Genomic DNA, 14,395 nt, shown 5'->3' with positions numbered 1-14,395 from the left:
ACTCCTTTACTACTTTAAGTGTCTCATTTCCTAATCTAATTCCCTCAGCATCACCCGACTTAATTAGACTACATTCCATTATCCTTATTTTGCTTTTGTTGATGTTCATCTTATATCCTCCTTTCAAGACACTGTCCATTCCATTCAACTGCTCTTCCAAGTCCTTTGCTGTCTCTGACAGAATTACAATGTCATCGGCGAACCTCAAAGTTTTTATTTCTTCTCCATTAATTTTAATACCTACTCCGAATTTTTCTTTTGTTTCCTTTACTGCTTGCTCAATATACAGATTGAACAACATCGGGGACAGACTACAACCCTGTCTTACTCCCTTCCCAACCACTGCTTCCCTTTCATGTCCCTCGACTCTTATAACTGCCATCTGGTTTCTGTACAAATTGTAAATAGCCTTTCGCTCCCTGTATTTTACCCCTGCCACCTTTAGAATTTTAAAGAGAGTATTCCAGTCAACATTGTCAAAAGCTTTCTCTAAGTCTACAAATGCTAGAAACGTAGGTTTGCCTTTCCTTAATCTTTCTTCTAAGATAAGTCGTAAGGTCAGTATTGCCTCACGTGTTCCAGTGTTTCTACGGAATCCAAACTGATCTTCCCCGAGGTTGGCTTCTACTAGTTTTTCCATTCGTCTGTAAAGAATTCGTGTTAGTATTTTGCAGCTGTGACTTATTAAGCTGATAGTTCGGTAATTTTCACATCTGTCAACACCTGCTTGCTTTGGGATTGGAATTATTATATTCTTCTTGAAGTCTGAGGGTATTTCGCCTGTTTCATACATCTTGCTCACCAGATGGTAGAGTTTTGTCAGGACTGGCTCTCCCACGGCTGTCAGTAGTTCCAATGGAATATTGTCTACTCCGGGGGCCTTGTTTCGACTCAGGTCTTTCAGTGCTCTGTCAAACTCTTCACGCAGTATCATATCTCCCATTTCATCTTCATCTACATCCTCTTCCATTTCCATAATATTGTCCTCAAGTACATCGCCCTTGTATAGACCCTCTATATACTCCTTCCACCTTTCTGCTTTCCCTTCTTTGCTTAGAACTGGGTTTCCATCTGAGCTCTTGATATTCATACAAGTCGTTCTCTTATCTCCAAAGGTCTCTTTAATCTTCCTATAGGCGGTATCTATCTTACCCCTAGTGAGATAGGCCTCTACATCCTTACATTTGTCCTCTAGCCATCCCTGCTTAGCCATTTTGCACTTCCTGTCGATCTCATTTTTGAGACGTTTGTATTCCTTTTTGCCTGTTTCACTTACTGCATTTTTATATTTTCTCCTTTCATCAATTAAATTCAGTATTTCTTCTGTTACCCAAGGATTTCTACTAGCCCTCGTCTTTTTACCTACTTGATCCTCTGCTGCCTTCACTACTTCATCCCTCAAAGCTACCCATTCTTCTTCTACTGTATTTATTTCCCCCATCCCTGTCAATTGCTCCCTTATGCTCTCCCTGAATCTCTGTACAACCTCTGGTTCTTTTAGTTTATCCAGGTCCCATCTCCTTAAATTCCCACCTTTTTGCAGTTTCTTCAGTTTTAATCTACAGGTCATAACCAATAGATTGTGGTCAGAGTCCACATCTGCCCCTGGAAATGTCTTACAATTTAAAACCTGGTTCCTAAATCTCTGTCTTACCATTATATAATCTATCTGATACCTTTTAGTATCTCCAGGGTTCTTCCATGTATACAACCTTCTTTCATGATTCTTAAACCAAGTGTTAGTTATGATTATGTTGTGCTCTGTGCAAAATTCGACCAGGCGGCTTCCTCTTTCATTTCTGTCCCCCAATCCATATTCACCTACTATGTTTCCTTCTCTCCCATTTCCTACACTCGAATTCCAGTCACCCATGACTATTAAATTTTCGTCTCCCTTCACAATCTGAATAATTTCTTTTATTTCATCATACATTTCTTCAATTTCTTCGTCATCTGCAGAGCTAGTTGGCATATAAACTTGTACTACTATAGTAGGCGTGGGCTTCGTATCTATCTTGGCCACAATAATGCGTTCACTATGCTGTTTGTAGTAGCTTACCCGCATTCCTATTTTCCTATTCATTATTAAACCTACTCCTGCATTACCCCTATTTGATTTTGTGTTTATAACCCTGTAGTCACCTGACCAGAAGTCTTGTTCCTCCTGCCACCGAACTTCACTAATTCCCACTATATCTAACTTCAACCTATCCATTTCCCTTTTTAAATTTTCTAACCTACCTGCCCGATTAAGGGATCTGACATTCCACGCTCCGATCCGTAGAACGCCAGTTTTCTTTTTCCTGATAACGACATCCTCTTGAGTAGTCCCCGCCCGGAGATCCGAATGGGGGACTATTTTACCTCCGGAATATTTTACCCAAGAGGACGCCATCATCATGTAATCATACAGTAAAGCTGCATGCCCTCGGGAAAAATTACGGCTGTAGTTTCCCCTTGCTTTCAGCCGTTCGCAGTACCAGCACAGCAAGGCCGTTTTGGTTATTGTTACAAGGCCAGATCAGTCAATCATCCAGACTGTTGCCCTTGCAACTACTGAAAAGGCTGCTGCCCCTCTTCAGGAACCACACGTTTGTCTGGCCTCTCAACAGATACCCCTCCGTTGTGGTTGCACCTACGGTACGGCTATCTGTATCGCTGAGGCACGCAAGCCTCCCCACCAACGGCAAGGTCCATGGTTCATGGGGGGGGATCTTAAATATGGGATCTTAATATTCTTGCCGTTGGTGGGGAGGCTTGCGTGCCTCAGTGATACAGATAGCTGTACCGTAGCTGCAACCACAATGGAGGGGTATATGTTGACAGGCCAGACAAACATGTGGTCCCTGAAGAGGGGCAACAGCTTCTTCAGTAGTTGCAGGGGCAACAGTCTGGATGATTGACTGACCTGGCCTTGTAACACTAACCAAAACGGCCTTGCTGTGGTGGTGCTGTAAACAAGGTGAAACTAAAGCCATAATTTTTCCCGAGGGCATGCAACTTTACTGTATGGTTAAATGATGATGCCGTCCATTTGGGTAAAATATTCCGGAGCTTAAATTATCCCCCAGTTTGATCTCCGGGCAGGGGACTACTCAGGAGGACGTTGTTATCAGGAGAAAGAAAACTGGCGTTCTACGGATCGGAGTGTGGAATGTCAAATCCCTTAATAGGGCAGGTAGGTTAGAAAATTTAAAAACGGAAATGGATAGGTTAAAGTTAGATATAGTGGGAATTAGTGAAGTTCAGTGGCAGGAGGAACAGGACTTCTTGTCAGGTGAATACAGGGTTATAAATACAAAATCAAATAGGGGCATTGCAGGAGTAGGTTTAACAATGAATAGGAAAATAGGAATGGGGATAAGCTACTAGAAACAGCATAGTGAACGCATTATTGTGGCCAAGATAGATACGAAGCCCACGCCTACCACAGTAGTACAAGTTTATATGCCAACTAGCTCCGCAGATGACGAAGAGATTGATGAAATGTATGATGAGATAAAACAAATTATTCAGATAGTGAAGGGACATGAAAAGGGATGGCTAGAGGACAAATGTAAGGATGTAGAGGCATATATCACTAGGGGTAAGATAGATACTGCCTACAGGAAAATTAAAGACACCTTTGGAGAAAAGAGAACTACTTGCATGAATATCTAGAGCTCAGATGGAAACCCAGTTGTAAGCAATGAAGGGAAAGCAGAAAGGTGGAAGGAGTATATAGAGGGTCTATACAAGGCCAATGTTCTTGAGGACAATATTATGGAAATGGAAGAGAATGTAGATGAAGATAAAATAAGAGATATGATATTGCGTGAAGAGTTTGACAGAGCACAGAAAGACCTGAGTCAAAACAAGGCCCTGGGAGTAGACAACATTCCATTAGAACTACTGACAGCCTAACAAAACTCTACCTTCTGGTGAGCAAGATGTATGAGACAGGTGAAATACCCTCAGACTACAAGAAGAATATAATAATTCCAATCCCAAAGAAAGCAAGTGTTGACAGATGTGAAAATTACTGAACTATCAGTTTAATAAGCCACAGCTGCAAAATACTAACACAAATTATTTACAGATGAATGGAAAAACTGGTAGAAGCCGACCTTGGGGAAGATCAGTTTGGATTCCGTAGAAATGTTGGAACATGCGAGGCAATACTGACCTTACGACTTATCTTAGAAAATAGATTAAGGAAAGGCAAACCTACTTTTCTAGCATTTGTAGACTTAGAGAAAGCTTTTGACAATGTTGACTGGAATACTCTCTTTCAAATTCTGAAGGTGGCAGGGGTAAAATACAGGGAGCGAAAGGCTATTTACAATTTGTACAGAAACCAGATGGCAGTTATAAGAGTCGAGGGGCATTTAAGGGAAGCAGTGGTTGGGAAGGGATTGAGACAGGGTTGTAGCCTATCCCCGATGTTATTCGATCTGTATATTGAGCAAGCAGTAAAGGAAAATTCAGAGTAGGTATTACAATCCAGGGGGAAGAAATAAAAAATCCTGTCAGAGACAGCAAAGGACCTGGAAGAGCAGCTGAACGGAGTGGACAGTGTCTTGAAAGGAGGATATAAGATGAACATCAACAAAAGCAAAACGAGGATAATGGAATGTAGTCGAATTAAATTGGGTGATGATGTGGGAATTAGATTAGGAAATAAGAAGCTTAAAGTAGTAAATGAGTTTTCCTACTTGGGGAGCAAAATAACTGATGATGGTCAAAGTAGAGAGGATATAAAATGTAGACTGGCAATGGCAAGGAAAACGTTTCTGAAGAAGAGAAATTTGTTAACATAGAGTATAGATTTAAGTGCCAGGAAGTCGTTTCTGAAAGTATTTGTATGGAGTGTAGCCATGTATGGAAGTGAAACATGGACGATAACTAGTTTGGACAACAAGAGAATAGAAGCTTTCGAAATGTGGTGCTACAGAAGAATGCTGGAGATTAGATGGGTAGATCACATAACTAATGAGGAGGTATTGAATAGAATTGGGGAGAAGAGGAGTTTGTGGCACAACTTGACTAGAAGAAGGGATCAGTTGGTAGGGCATATTCTGAGGCATCAAGGGATCACCAATTTGGTATTGGAGGGCAGCGTGGAGGCTAAAAATCTTAGAAGGAGACCAAGAGATGAATATACTAAAAAGATTCAGAAGGATGTAGTTTGCAGTAGGTACTGGGAGATGAAGCAGCTTGCACAGGATAGAGTAGCATAGAGAGCTGCATCAATACAGTCTCTGGACTGAAGGCAGCAGCAACAACAACAACAACAACAACAACAACAATATTGGTTGGTTGGTTGGTTTGAGGATTAAAGGGACCAAACTGCAACAACAATATTAATCGTGGTATAATAGAAGTGTGTGTGTTCAGTACCATCAGTATATGTGAGATAACTATCTGTGTAATGGTACAGTCATTTTCTAACATTAAGGAATTACAACTTTAAACATAGTTGCCTGGAGTAATGTGTGTGGAATGTATTAGCAAGATTTGTATGTATACTGCCCTTCAGGCTAGAATCTCATGCAGTTTGTTGGAATACAGTGAGATAAGTTTTTGTAAGTGAGAATTTTGTCTGATCAGTAATGAGAGTTAAGTTTGCCATAGCATAAGGATCTGTTACTGTGGAGTGTTTTTCAGTAGAGTCAGTTTTGCATTGGATAAGCAGAGCGGTGTTTGTTTATTAGTTGATGAAGCAATAAGGAAATAATAAAATAATGAACAATGCAAGGGTCTCAATGGTTAAGGAACCTGTCTCTGTAGTAGGGATATTTTTTGAGAATCCACTCCACTAGCTAACAATGTAAGAAATGTAAGTAAAATAATGGAGCTGACGGACATGATTAATGCAACAGATAAATCTATACAAAAAAAATGTGTTGTAACTGTATTGATGATCTAATTATGAACAAGGCAACATTGAGTACGGCTTATATTGTGCAATTCATGACACTGCAGTTGGAATTAGAGATTAACAGAAACAGCAATATTTTAGTGAGGTACAAGTCATATACTGCTGTATCATTGGATAAATAGGTTACCCGAAAACTTTTATTTGTGTTCTGAGGAATTATGAGCTTAAAGTGGTAATGCTGGAACAAAGAACAGTAATTTTGCTGATTAAATGATAAATGTGGTGCTAGACTGATGTGAATATTCTGACAGGTCAAATATTTGGTAACATTTAGTGATTTTGTGAGGATTTAATTTTCTGATTGAATGAGAGTACAGCTTAGAGTTCAGTGGAGAAATAGAGCAAAGATTTGGTACAACTTCCATCCCCGTCATTTTTATTTGAGTAGTAATTAATTTATGTGATGGTGACTATTCTTTTTCATGATGTATTGATTAGTAAATCTTTACTACTGTACATCTTGAGTTTTTGCTATTTTGCAAATGGGAAAGAAACAAAAGTCCATGAGAAAATTCAAGATGGCCAACTAACCACCAAGCATATACTGGGCAATAAGCAAGCTGCAGACATTCTCACCAAACCCATGTTACGTATCTGACTTGAATATGTAAAATAATTAATTGAAATATATTAAGTACTGTGTTTAGCAATATAAACATTTAGGGAGAGTGACAGATGATATGTTTATATTAATCTCTATGCATTGTAGCAGACTGCTGTCTTTTGTTGCTGTCCTAAAATATATCCGTCTTGCTACAGCAACCATATTGTGCATGTGCCTTATATTGTGCCCTTCTTCTTGAAGTTTCTGCAGGAGATGTGACACTAAAGTTCTGGGGCAATGTTATTAGAAAGGCAGTTGATCAGGTTGGGTGGAAGCCTTTGTGGCAGACATACCAGCTGTAAGTTTGGGATTGTAACTGATACTGATGGAAGAGCAGAAGCTAGCTCATATGAACCAATAAACAAGGAACTTTGATCCTGACAACTCAATTTGGTGGCAGCTGCCACTCATAGAATCAGACACACAGAACTCCACTGATGGACCAAAAGCACTTGAGAACAAACAGTGTAATGAAGGTCTGTTGCAGGATCATTGAAAGGAAAGGAAGGAAGGAAACAGACAGAACATTTAAAAAGAGAGGAGCAGTGCAAAGGGTGACTTAGCATGCCTGGGAGCACTTGGAGATTAAATTACTACTGCTATTACTGTACGTCCAGTAACATTAATGTGAATACCTGTCAAAAAAGCCTGAATAACCATCTTTAGCAGTGTAGATCACTGTGAGACATGAAGGAAGAATCAGTGAGGTTCTGGAAGGTATGTGGAGCCATGCCAACCCTGGTGCCATGGCCAGCTATGCTAGGTTTCTTGGTTGAGGATCCACAGCGTGTACAGCCCAATCGAAGTTTTCCCACAGACTCTTGACTTGTTTTAAATCTTGGGGGTTTGGTGGCCAGGGGAGTATTGTAAACTCACCCTGGTGCTCTTGAAACCATGCATGTGTATTGCAAGCTTTGTGACATGTTGCATTGTACAGCTGGTAGATGCCACCATGCCAAGGAAAAACAAATTGCACGAAGGGGTGGACATGGTTCCCAAGGACAGATATACACTTATGTTGCTCCATTGTCTCTTCCAGAATGGTAAGATCACCCAAGGAATGCAAAGAAAACATTCCCCAGACCATAACACTCCCTCCTCTGGCCTAGACCCTTCTGACAACTGTTGCAGGATGTTGGCTTTCAGACATTTCACACCTTACATGTCATGATCTCTTGTGAAATTCAAGAATTTGGTGTGAAATTCAGGATTTTGGCCAGTTTAATGGCATTTGCATTATCAACAAGATGAACAGAAACACTCTTCAGTGGTGAAATTTATTCATCAAACTTGGATAGCCACATTCCTTCTCTTGCTCCTTCACTGGCAGCCACATAATCTGACTCAGTTATTGACAACTTGTTGTGCAGTGTTTCCACTTGTTAGCACAGATAACTGCTCCTCCACAAAATCCTGCAGTCACTCCACTAACAGAGTGATAAGTTGCTGGATCACTGGCATAATCAGCATCATTCTTCCATTTGCATGGCTAGCATCAAACTTTATACCCAATGACTCTGAATCTTTTATATAGGTCGCAATCCTTTTTACCAAAAACATGTGATTTTTTTGAGTATTCTCTAAAATTTTTACACATAGCTCACTACAAATGCTATACTGGGCCTTGTACCAATAGCTGAATACAGAAGACACTCAACTGCTTCTCAATATGGAGCATTAATTGGTTCATCATTGGTCAGCTCATGTGGCTGCAGATGTTGCTCGATTGCAGTTGACACACAATTTTCCACTGTCATGTTACACTGCCAAAGAATGTCTCTAGCACAACTTTCTTGATTAATATCTATTGATCCAGTATTAATATTTAAGAAATACCCTACTGGCTCAACAATAATTTTAAACCCATCTTGAATTTCCATCAAGGCAAGGACCTGCCTTAGTTTCCACAAGTGCAAGATTCATTAGGAAATTCTTCAACCATTGGAGATTGTTTTAGTCCATATGAACCTATGAAGTTTGCTCACCCTATCAGTCCCATCACTAAAGCTGCTCCACATCCATCTCTTCTTTTAAGAAGCTATTCAAAAAAAATCAGATTTTACATCAAACTGTGCCAATTGAGATGCTCGCTAGTGGCAACACTCAAAATTGCTCTAATTGTATCATGTCTAACAATAGAACTAAATGTTTCATTATAGTCAATATCTTCTTGTTGACTAAATCCATGAACAACTAGCCTTGGTTCATAGCAATCAATTTTATCATCAGATTTAACCTTAATTTTATAGACTCAACTGTTTGTAATGGGCTTACAATCTAGTGGCATGGGTTCCAATGTCCATCTAGCATTTTTCTCCAATAAAGCCATTTCTTTCTCATTGCTCTATATAAATTCTTAAACTCATTTATTTAAGCCAGCATCAGTCCAGTAAGACATTCTGGATTCTTCAGTTGTTGCCTATTCTTCAATTCTCTTTCACTAGAACTTGCTTCTGCAAGTTCTCTAATCACACTTGCATCATCTTCATGGTGACTCATTGATTCTTCATCGCACATTCCACTTGGGGGGTAATGCCACTGTCCATCCAGTTTTCTTGGGTTCAAAAACAACCTCCTTAGTCCAAGTAATCCATTTGTCTGATTGAATCCACACTCAAAAGCCATCAATGCCATCAGGACAACCAACAAACATGCCTGGTTTTTCTTTTGGATTCCACTTCTTTCACTTTTTCTTCCAAATATGATCAAAAAATTTCCCTCTCCCCCCAAAAGGAAGTTTATCTAGCTGTATCATATTCCCACTGAATATCTTGTAGGGTGTTCTGCCATTCACACAACTTGTGCCAGTTCTATTTAACATGCAAACAGCCATGTTTACTGCTTCTGCCCACCAAAAAGTAAGTAGTCCCTGAGCTAACAACACGGTTGAAGCTAGTTTCACAACAGTTCTGTTTTTATGCTCTGCACTCCATTCTGCTCTGGAGTGTAAGGATTTGTGATGATGAATTGTATACCATTTTATCTCATCAAACCTTAACTTCAATATTATCAGATTCTCATCTGCCATCACAGTGAAATGCTTTTGGTAGCTGATGACAAAAACTACTCACAATGCTCACCATTTCTGCATTCTTCTCTGCAATCTCAAATTTTTGCTTGAGAAAAGCACAGAAAAAGGTTTTCCGGTCTCTAGAGATTTACAATCCACAGGTCAATAGACATCAGCAGGAATCACTTTTCCAGGTCGTGTGGTATGCTCCTGTCATGAGCGACGCTGCTTCCCTTTAACACAAGCCTCACCAAATTCTCCATCAAAGTCTTCAACTTCAACACCACATTGCTTCAAGAACTGCTGGACATGGCATTTGTTCTGATGACCCAAGCATTCATGCCAAACCTGCAGAGATTCCTTTGACACTAGATTTACCTCAGGACTAAAAGGATGAATTTGTTTTGTCACTCGAATCCACATCTTCAGTAAGTTGCCACTGCATATACCACATGCTTTTACAGTGACATTGATTCAGAACTCACATTTGTCTTTCGATAAATGAAATTCTAATCCTTGCCCATAGCAGATGATAAAGAAAAGACATTTCTTCTCTCTTCTGGAGTATACAACACATTTATCCATATGGCCTAACTTTCATTCTCCATCAACAAAAGCTTCAGAACACATAGTCCCCTTCCCTAGTGCATTCATAGTTGAATCATTGCCCATGTATATCTATGATGGTTTTGTGTACTTACTACTTGATGTAAACCACTCAGTTTTCTAACATTTCAGCTTCTTCTTGTTTGTTAATGTTTTGTATTTATTTGATAAAGTAACATTCCTTCCAGTGGTGCTAGTTGCATTTTTCACTTCTTTAATATTTGCTTTGGTAGTGAACAATGGCAACTACTCATCTCATTTCTCCCTCCAACAAGCATGACAACTTTCATCAGATGTTAACACATCCATTAAATGTTTTAGTGTATGTTTATCTTCATATCTCATCCACCATGACTGTTGTAGACTTTAATAACTGTCGGGCAGTGTGTCAAAGTAGTTGTACCATAAATGATGATTCATAAAGTTTCACATCGTGTTTCTGCATTCAAAGAAGCAAGTACTCAAAATGAGTGATTGTCATCATTCCAGCACCTGAGCTCATGTGCACTCTGAAGAGCTCCAACTGAAAACAATGTGCAGTATGCTTTTTTTTCAGTTCAGACATGGAACTTAGCTTGTCCTACATATCTCACACATCTCATACGCATCCAACAATGCCATGAATTTTGCTTTGACAATTCTGATAGTGATCCAACTCTCAGCATGATCAGCTTTGTCCCACATTTTTAGCACAACATTAAATGCTGATGTACTTTCCACTGTCGAAGCTGCCGGTTCTTCTTTGTCACCAGTACTCACTACATATACTCCATCAATAACTTACCATTACTATATGAAATACTAATTTCTTTCGGAACACCAAGTGTTAAATTATGTGAAGTATGATTATTATTCATCTTACTGCACTATTTGAAAACTGAACAGATATGGAAACACCTTAGTGGTTTTACATGCACACAGTGCAAAAATATAGAATTTTCGATATTTAGGAAGTATTGAATAGGACTGGGGAGAAGAGACGTTTGTGGCACAACTTGACCAGAAGAAGGGATCGGTTGGTAGGACATGTTTTGAGGCATCAAGGGATCACCAATTTAGTATTGGAGGGCAGCATGGAGGGTAAAAATCGTAGAGGGAGACCAAGAGATGAATACACTAAGAAGATTCAGAAGGATGTAGGTTGCAGTAGGTACTGGGAGATGAAAAAGCTTGCACAGGATAGAGTAGCATGGAGAGCTGCATCAAACCAGTCTCAGGACTGAAGACCACAACAACAACAACAGGTTCTGCCAAAAACCATCCATCCATCCATCAAGCAAATCAAATTTAATAGATGTGACTTGTTCACATAGGTACTCTGCATTTAACAAAACACACTTAAAGAATGGGTCTTGAGAATGAGATAACTTGTTACCCGTTTGTTATGATAGCAATAGTACTTGGCACCACAAAGCGACACACTTCACTATTTTCAAATCTGTTTATAATTATGCTTGAAGATAAATATAACAAGTTTCAAAAATATTAAAGGATGTATAGTATCTTTGGAATGTGTTTCATGACAGAAAATGTTCAGTTATAAGTCAGGTATCTCATTTCAGGACGCAATAATACAATAGTCACAATACTTTAGGTTGTTTGAGCAAATTTCATAAATGCTGGAAAAATTTGAGTATGACATAAGTTGTGTAAGTGAATTCAGATTCCAAGAATGTGTAACAATCAGTGAGCAGTTAAAACTGCTCACTGGTGCAGGGATTATTTATTGCAGCTAAATGACAAACTTATTTACAATCTGTAAGCAAAGAGAGACATTAAGCAACAGCGTGGAGACATCTGATGATAAATGGCACGTTAGCCAAATTAATTCAAGAGTTTTTCTCTGGACCTTTTGTTGCCAAGAATTGTGTTATGACTGGCTTTTACTCTTAGACATCAGCTGTAGCTGAACATGCTTTGAAGGATGGACATAAAGTTTAATTTGATGACACCTCTATCATGGAGGTTAATAGGTTCTGGGATTGTGAAATAAAAGAAGCTAGAGTGATCAAAATATCTAATAAACCACTCAGTAAATATGGTGATTTGCAGCTCATTACAGTGTGGAACCCAGATATTGTGAATTTAAAGTGGGTGCAGCAGACGCAGGATGGAAACATTGCTTTACATGGTGAAAGACTGATCGCCAGTGACCACACAGCTAGTACCACGGCTACGTATGGGTATAGCCAGCAACCACGTGAATGTCAGTTACCACTTGACGATGTCAGCACTCTATGAGAACTTGTGGGTGTGTAACCACTTGATACTGCTAGCAGAACAAGAAGATTTTTTTAAGGTCTCATTTAATCATTGTCTTACCTGTTCTATAACTGCACCATTCTCAGCATGAACAAGAGGAACTGCTCCTAAATTCTTACATTTATGAAGTGCTTCAAAAATTTCACCATCATCTAGCATGTAAAGATCACGATAGGCCATAAAAAATTTGAAGGAATTGACACCATGGGCTTTGCACAGCTCTTCCATTTCTTCTTTAATCTAGAAAAGCAAAATGTTGCTACAGTCAAATTGCACCATATCATACCATTATCATTAACAATCATCCAAATATATTGCAAGCACAGTTACAACTATGATAACCATATGCTAAACAATTTGAAACTAAGTATACCTGTGTTTACATCAGAAAATGAGCACACACTGATTAGCCACTGGGACAGAAACAACAGGGCCAGGGCTGAAATAAATTATCAACAGGCTTTTAATCTCAATTTATTTATTTTTTTAGTCATAAGCAACAGACATTTTTTTACTTTGTACATTTGTCAGTGCTCGAGCTGTAATTTCTAGTAACTGTTAAGTGATTAGATAGCTAGAAAGTGAATACTGCTCTTTCAATAAAACCGTTATTAGTATTAATTTTTACTTTCATTTGACCAATGGAATTTCTTATGTCAAATTCTACTGGTGTGTTTTCGCCGCTCTTAAATCATCCAGTTAACAATTATATTAGGGTATCTGCTACATGATATATGATTTCACAATCTGTTAAAGCACTACCTTGTGAAAGTAGATTCTTCCTGTTTCATGTCCCAATGATCCACACCCACCTCAGGTAGGTTTACCTTCACATGAACAGTATTATGTTTTTATCCAGAGTATTTGGAGCTGGGTAGGATATTGTCTATCAGTATAGGTGCTGGTAAGGTTATCAGTACATCTTGACAATTCCTGCTTTCCAGAGCAAATGCGGTGTCTACAGATAGTAAGGCTTTTTGACTCAAAATGGATGACAGCTGTCAAAGTGGATATACTGTTGGAGGTTGGTCAGTTGGTATGGACGGACGTATTTATGGAGCCATCTGAGAGGTGAAGTTTGACATCATATAATCACTTCTAACCTGGCCTCATCTTCCTTTCCTGACCCCACCCCCCCCCCCCCCCCCCCCCCCCCCGCAATGTGTCCTTGAATGGTCCTTGAATGGAACACACTGCTATCCATAACCTGAAAAATAATCCAGACCTCCCATAAGCCTAAGGAAAACAACACTCTTAAGGGTAGGCCCCAAGAGAAGTCTCCCCAGCCCTCCAGCTTTGGAGTTTTGCATCCAGGTTGGTGTCCCTTCCATATAAAAAGTGAGCCCAGGCTGATTTAATGGATACAACCATCACAAGGATAAGGTCAAACAATATGGAGCAACAGACATAATTTAGCAACCTGGATTTTCAGAGATTTCTACCCAAAAGAAGCTGAGTTACAGAATGAATTAGATTAGAAGAAAGTAAATTTAGTCGTATTTAAAAAGAGTGTGAGAGAGCAATAGAAGGGGGGGGAGAGAGAGAGAGAGAGAAAGAGAAAGAGAAAGAGAGAGAGAGAGAAAGAGAGAGAGAGAGAGAGAGAGACAGACAGTGGGGGGGAGACAGTACAGTAGTTCTTCAAGATCATACATTACTATACAGTGGAGTGGAATGAAATATAAGAACTCAAGTAGGAATTACCATAATGCCACACCAGAAATGGAGAAAAAAGAATAACATCATACACCTTTTATAATGAGACTTATGCCAGTTCATTTTAAAATATTCTGAAGACATATGACAATAGTAGGGGTTTGTAGCCCAGAAGAAGTTAGAAAAGAAGAGATGGAGGAACTCTATGAGAAATTACAATTTGCCATCAAACAGATTAATAAAACAGATATATCCTCTGTGGAGACTGGTAGGCCCAAGTTGGGAATATTCCTATCAAGGACAGTGTAGGAAATTTCAGTGAAGCCAGAATTAACACTAA

General features: G+C 39.2%; 1 protein-coding gene across 4 annotated transcripts in view; it reads right to left on the bottom strand.

The window, feature by feature from the left end:
• Nucleotides 1-14,395, bottom strand: part of LOC126412381 (dihydropyrimidinase-like) — a 265,941-nt gene that overhangs the window by 37,078 nt on the left and 214,468 nt on the right. For all 4 annotated transcript variants that reach the window (XM_050081951.1, XM_050081952.1, XM_050081953.1 and 1 more), the window contains one exon: nucleotides 12,463-12,642. In XM_050081951.1, the coding sequence (XP_049937908.1) occupies nucleotides 12,463-12,642 (180 nt within the window). The remainder of the gene's footprint in view (nucleotides 1-12,462; nucleotides 12,643-14,395) is intronic.

The sequence above is a fragment of the Schistocerca serialis genome, chromosome 7 (assembly GCF_023864345.2).
Source record: "Schistocerca serialis cubense isolate TAMUIC-IGC-003099 chromosome 7, iqSchSeri2.2, whole genome shotgun sequence".
Classification (NCBI taxonomy): Eukaryota; Metazoa; Arthropoda; class Insecta; order Orthoptera; family Acrididae; genus Schistocerca; species Schistocerca serialis.
The sequence above is the reverse complement of the archived record's forward strand: the minus strand, read 5'-3'. Positions and strand labels throughout refer to the sequence as shown.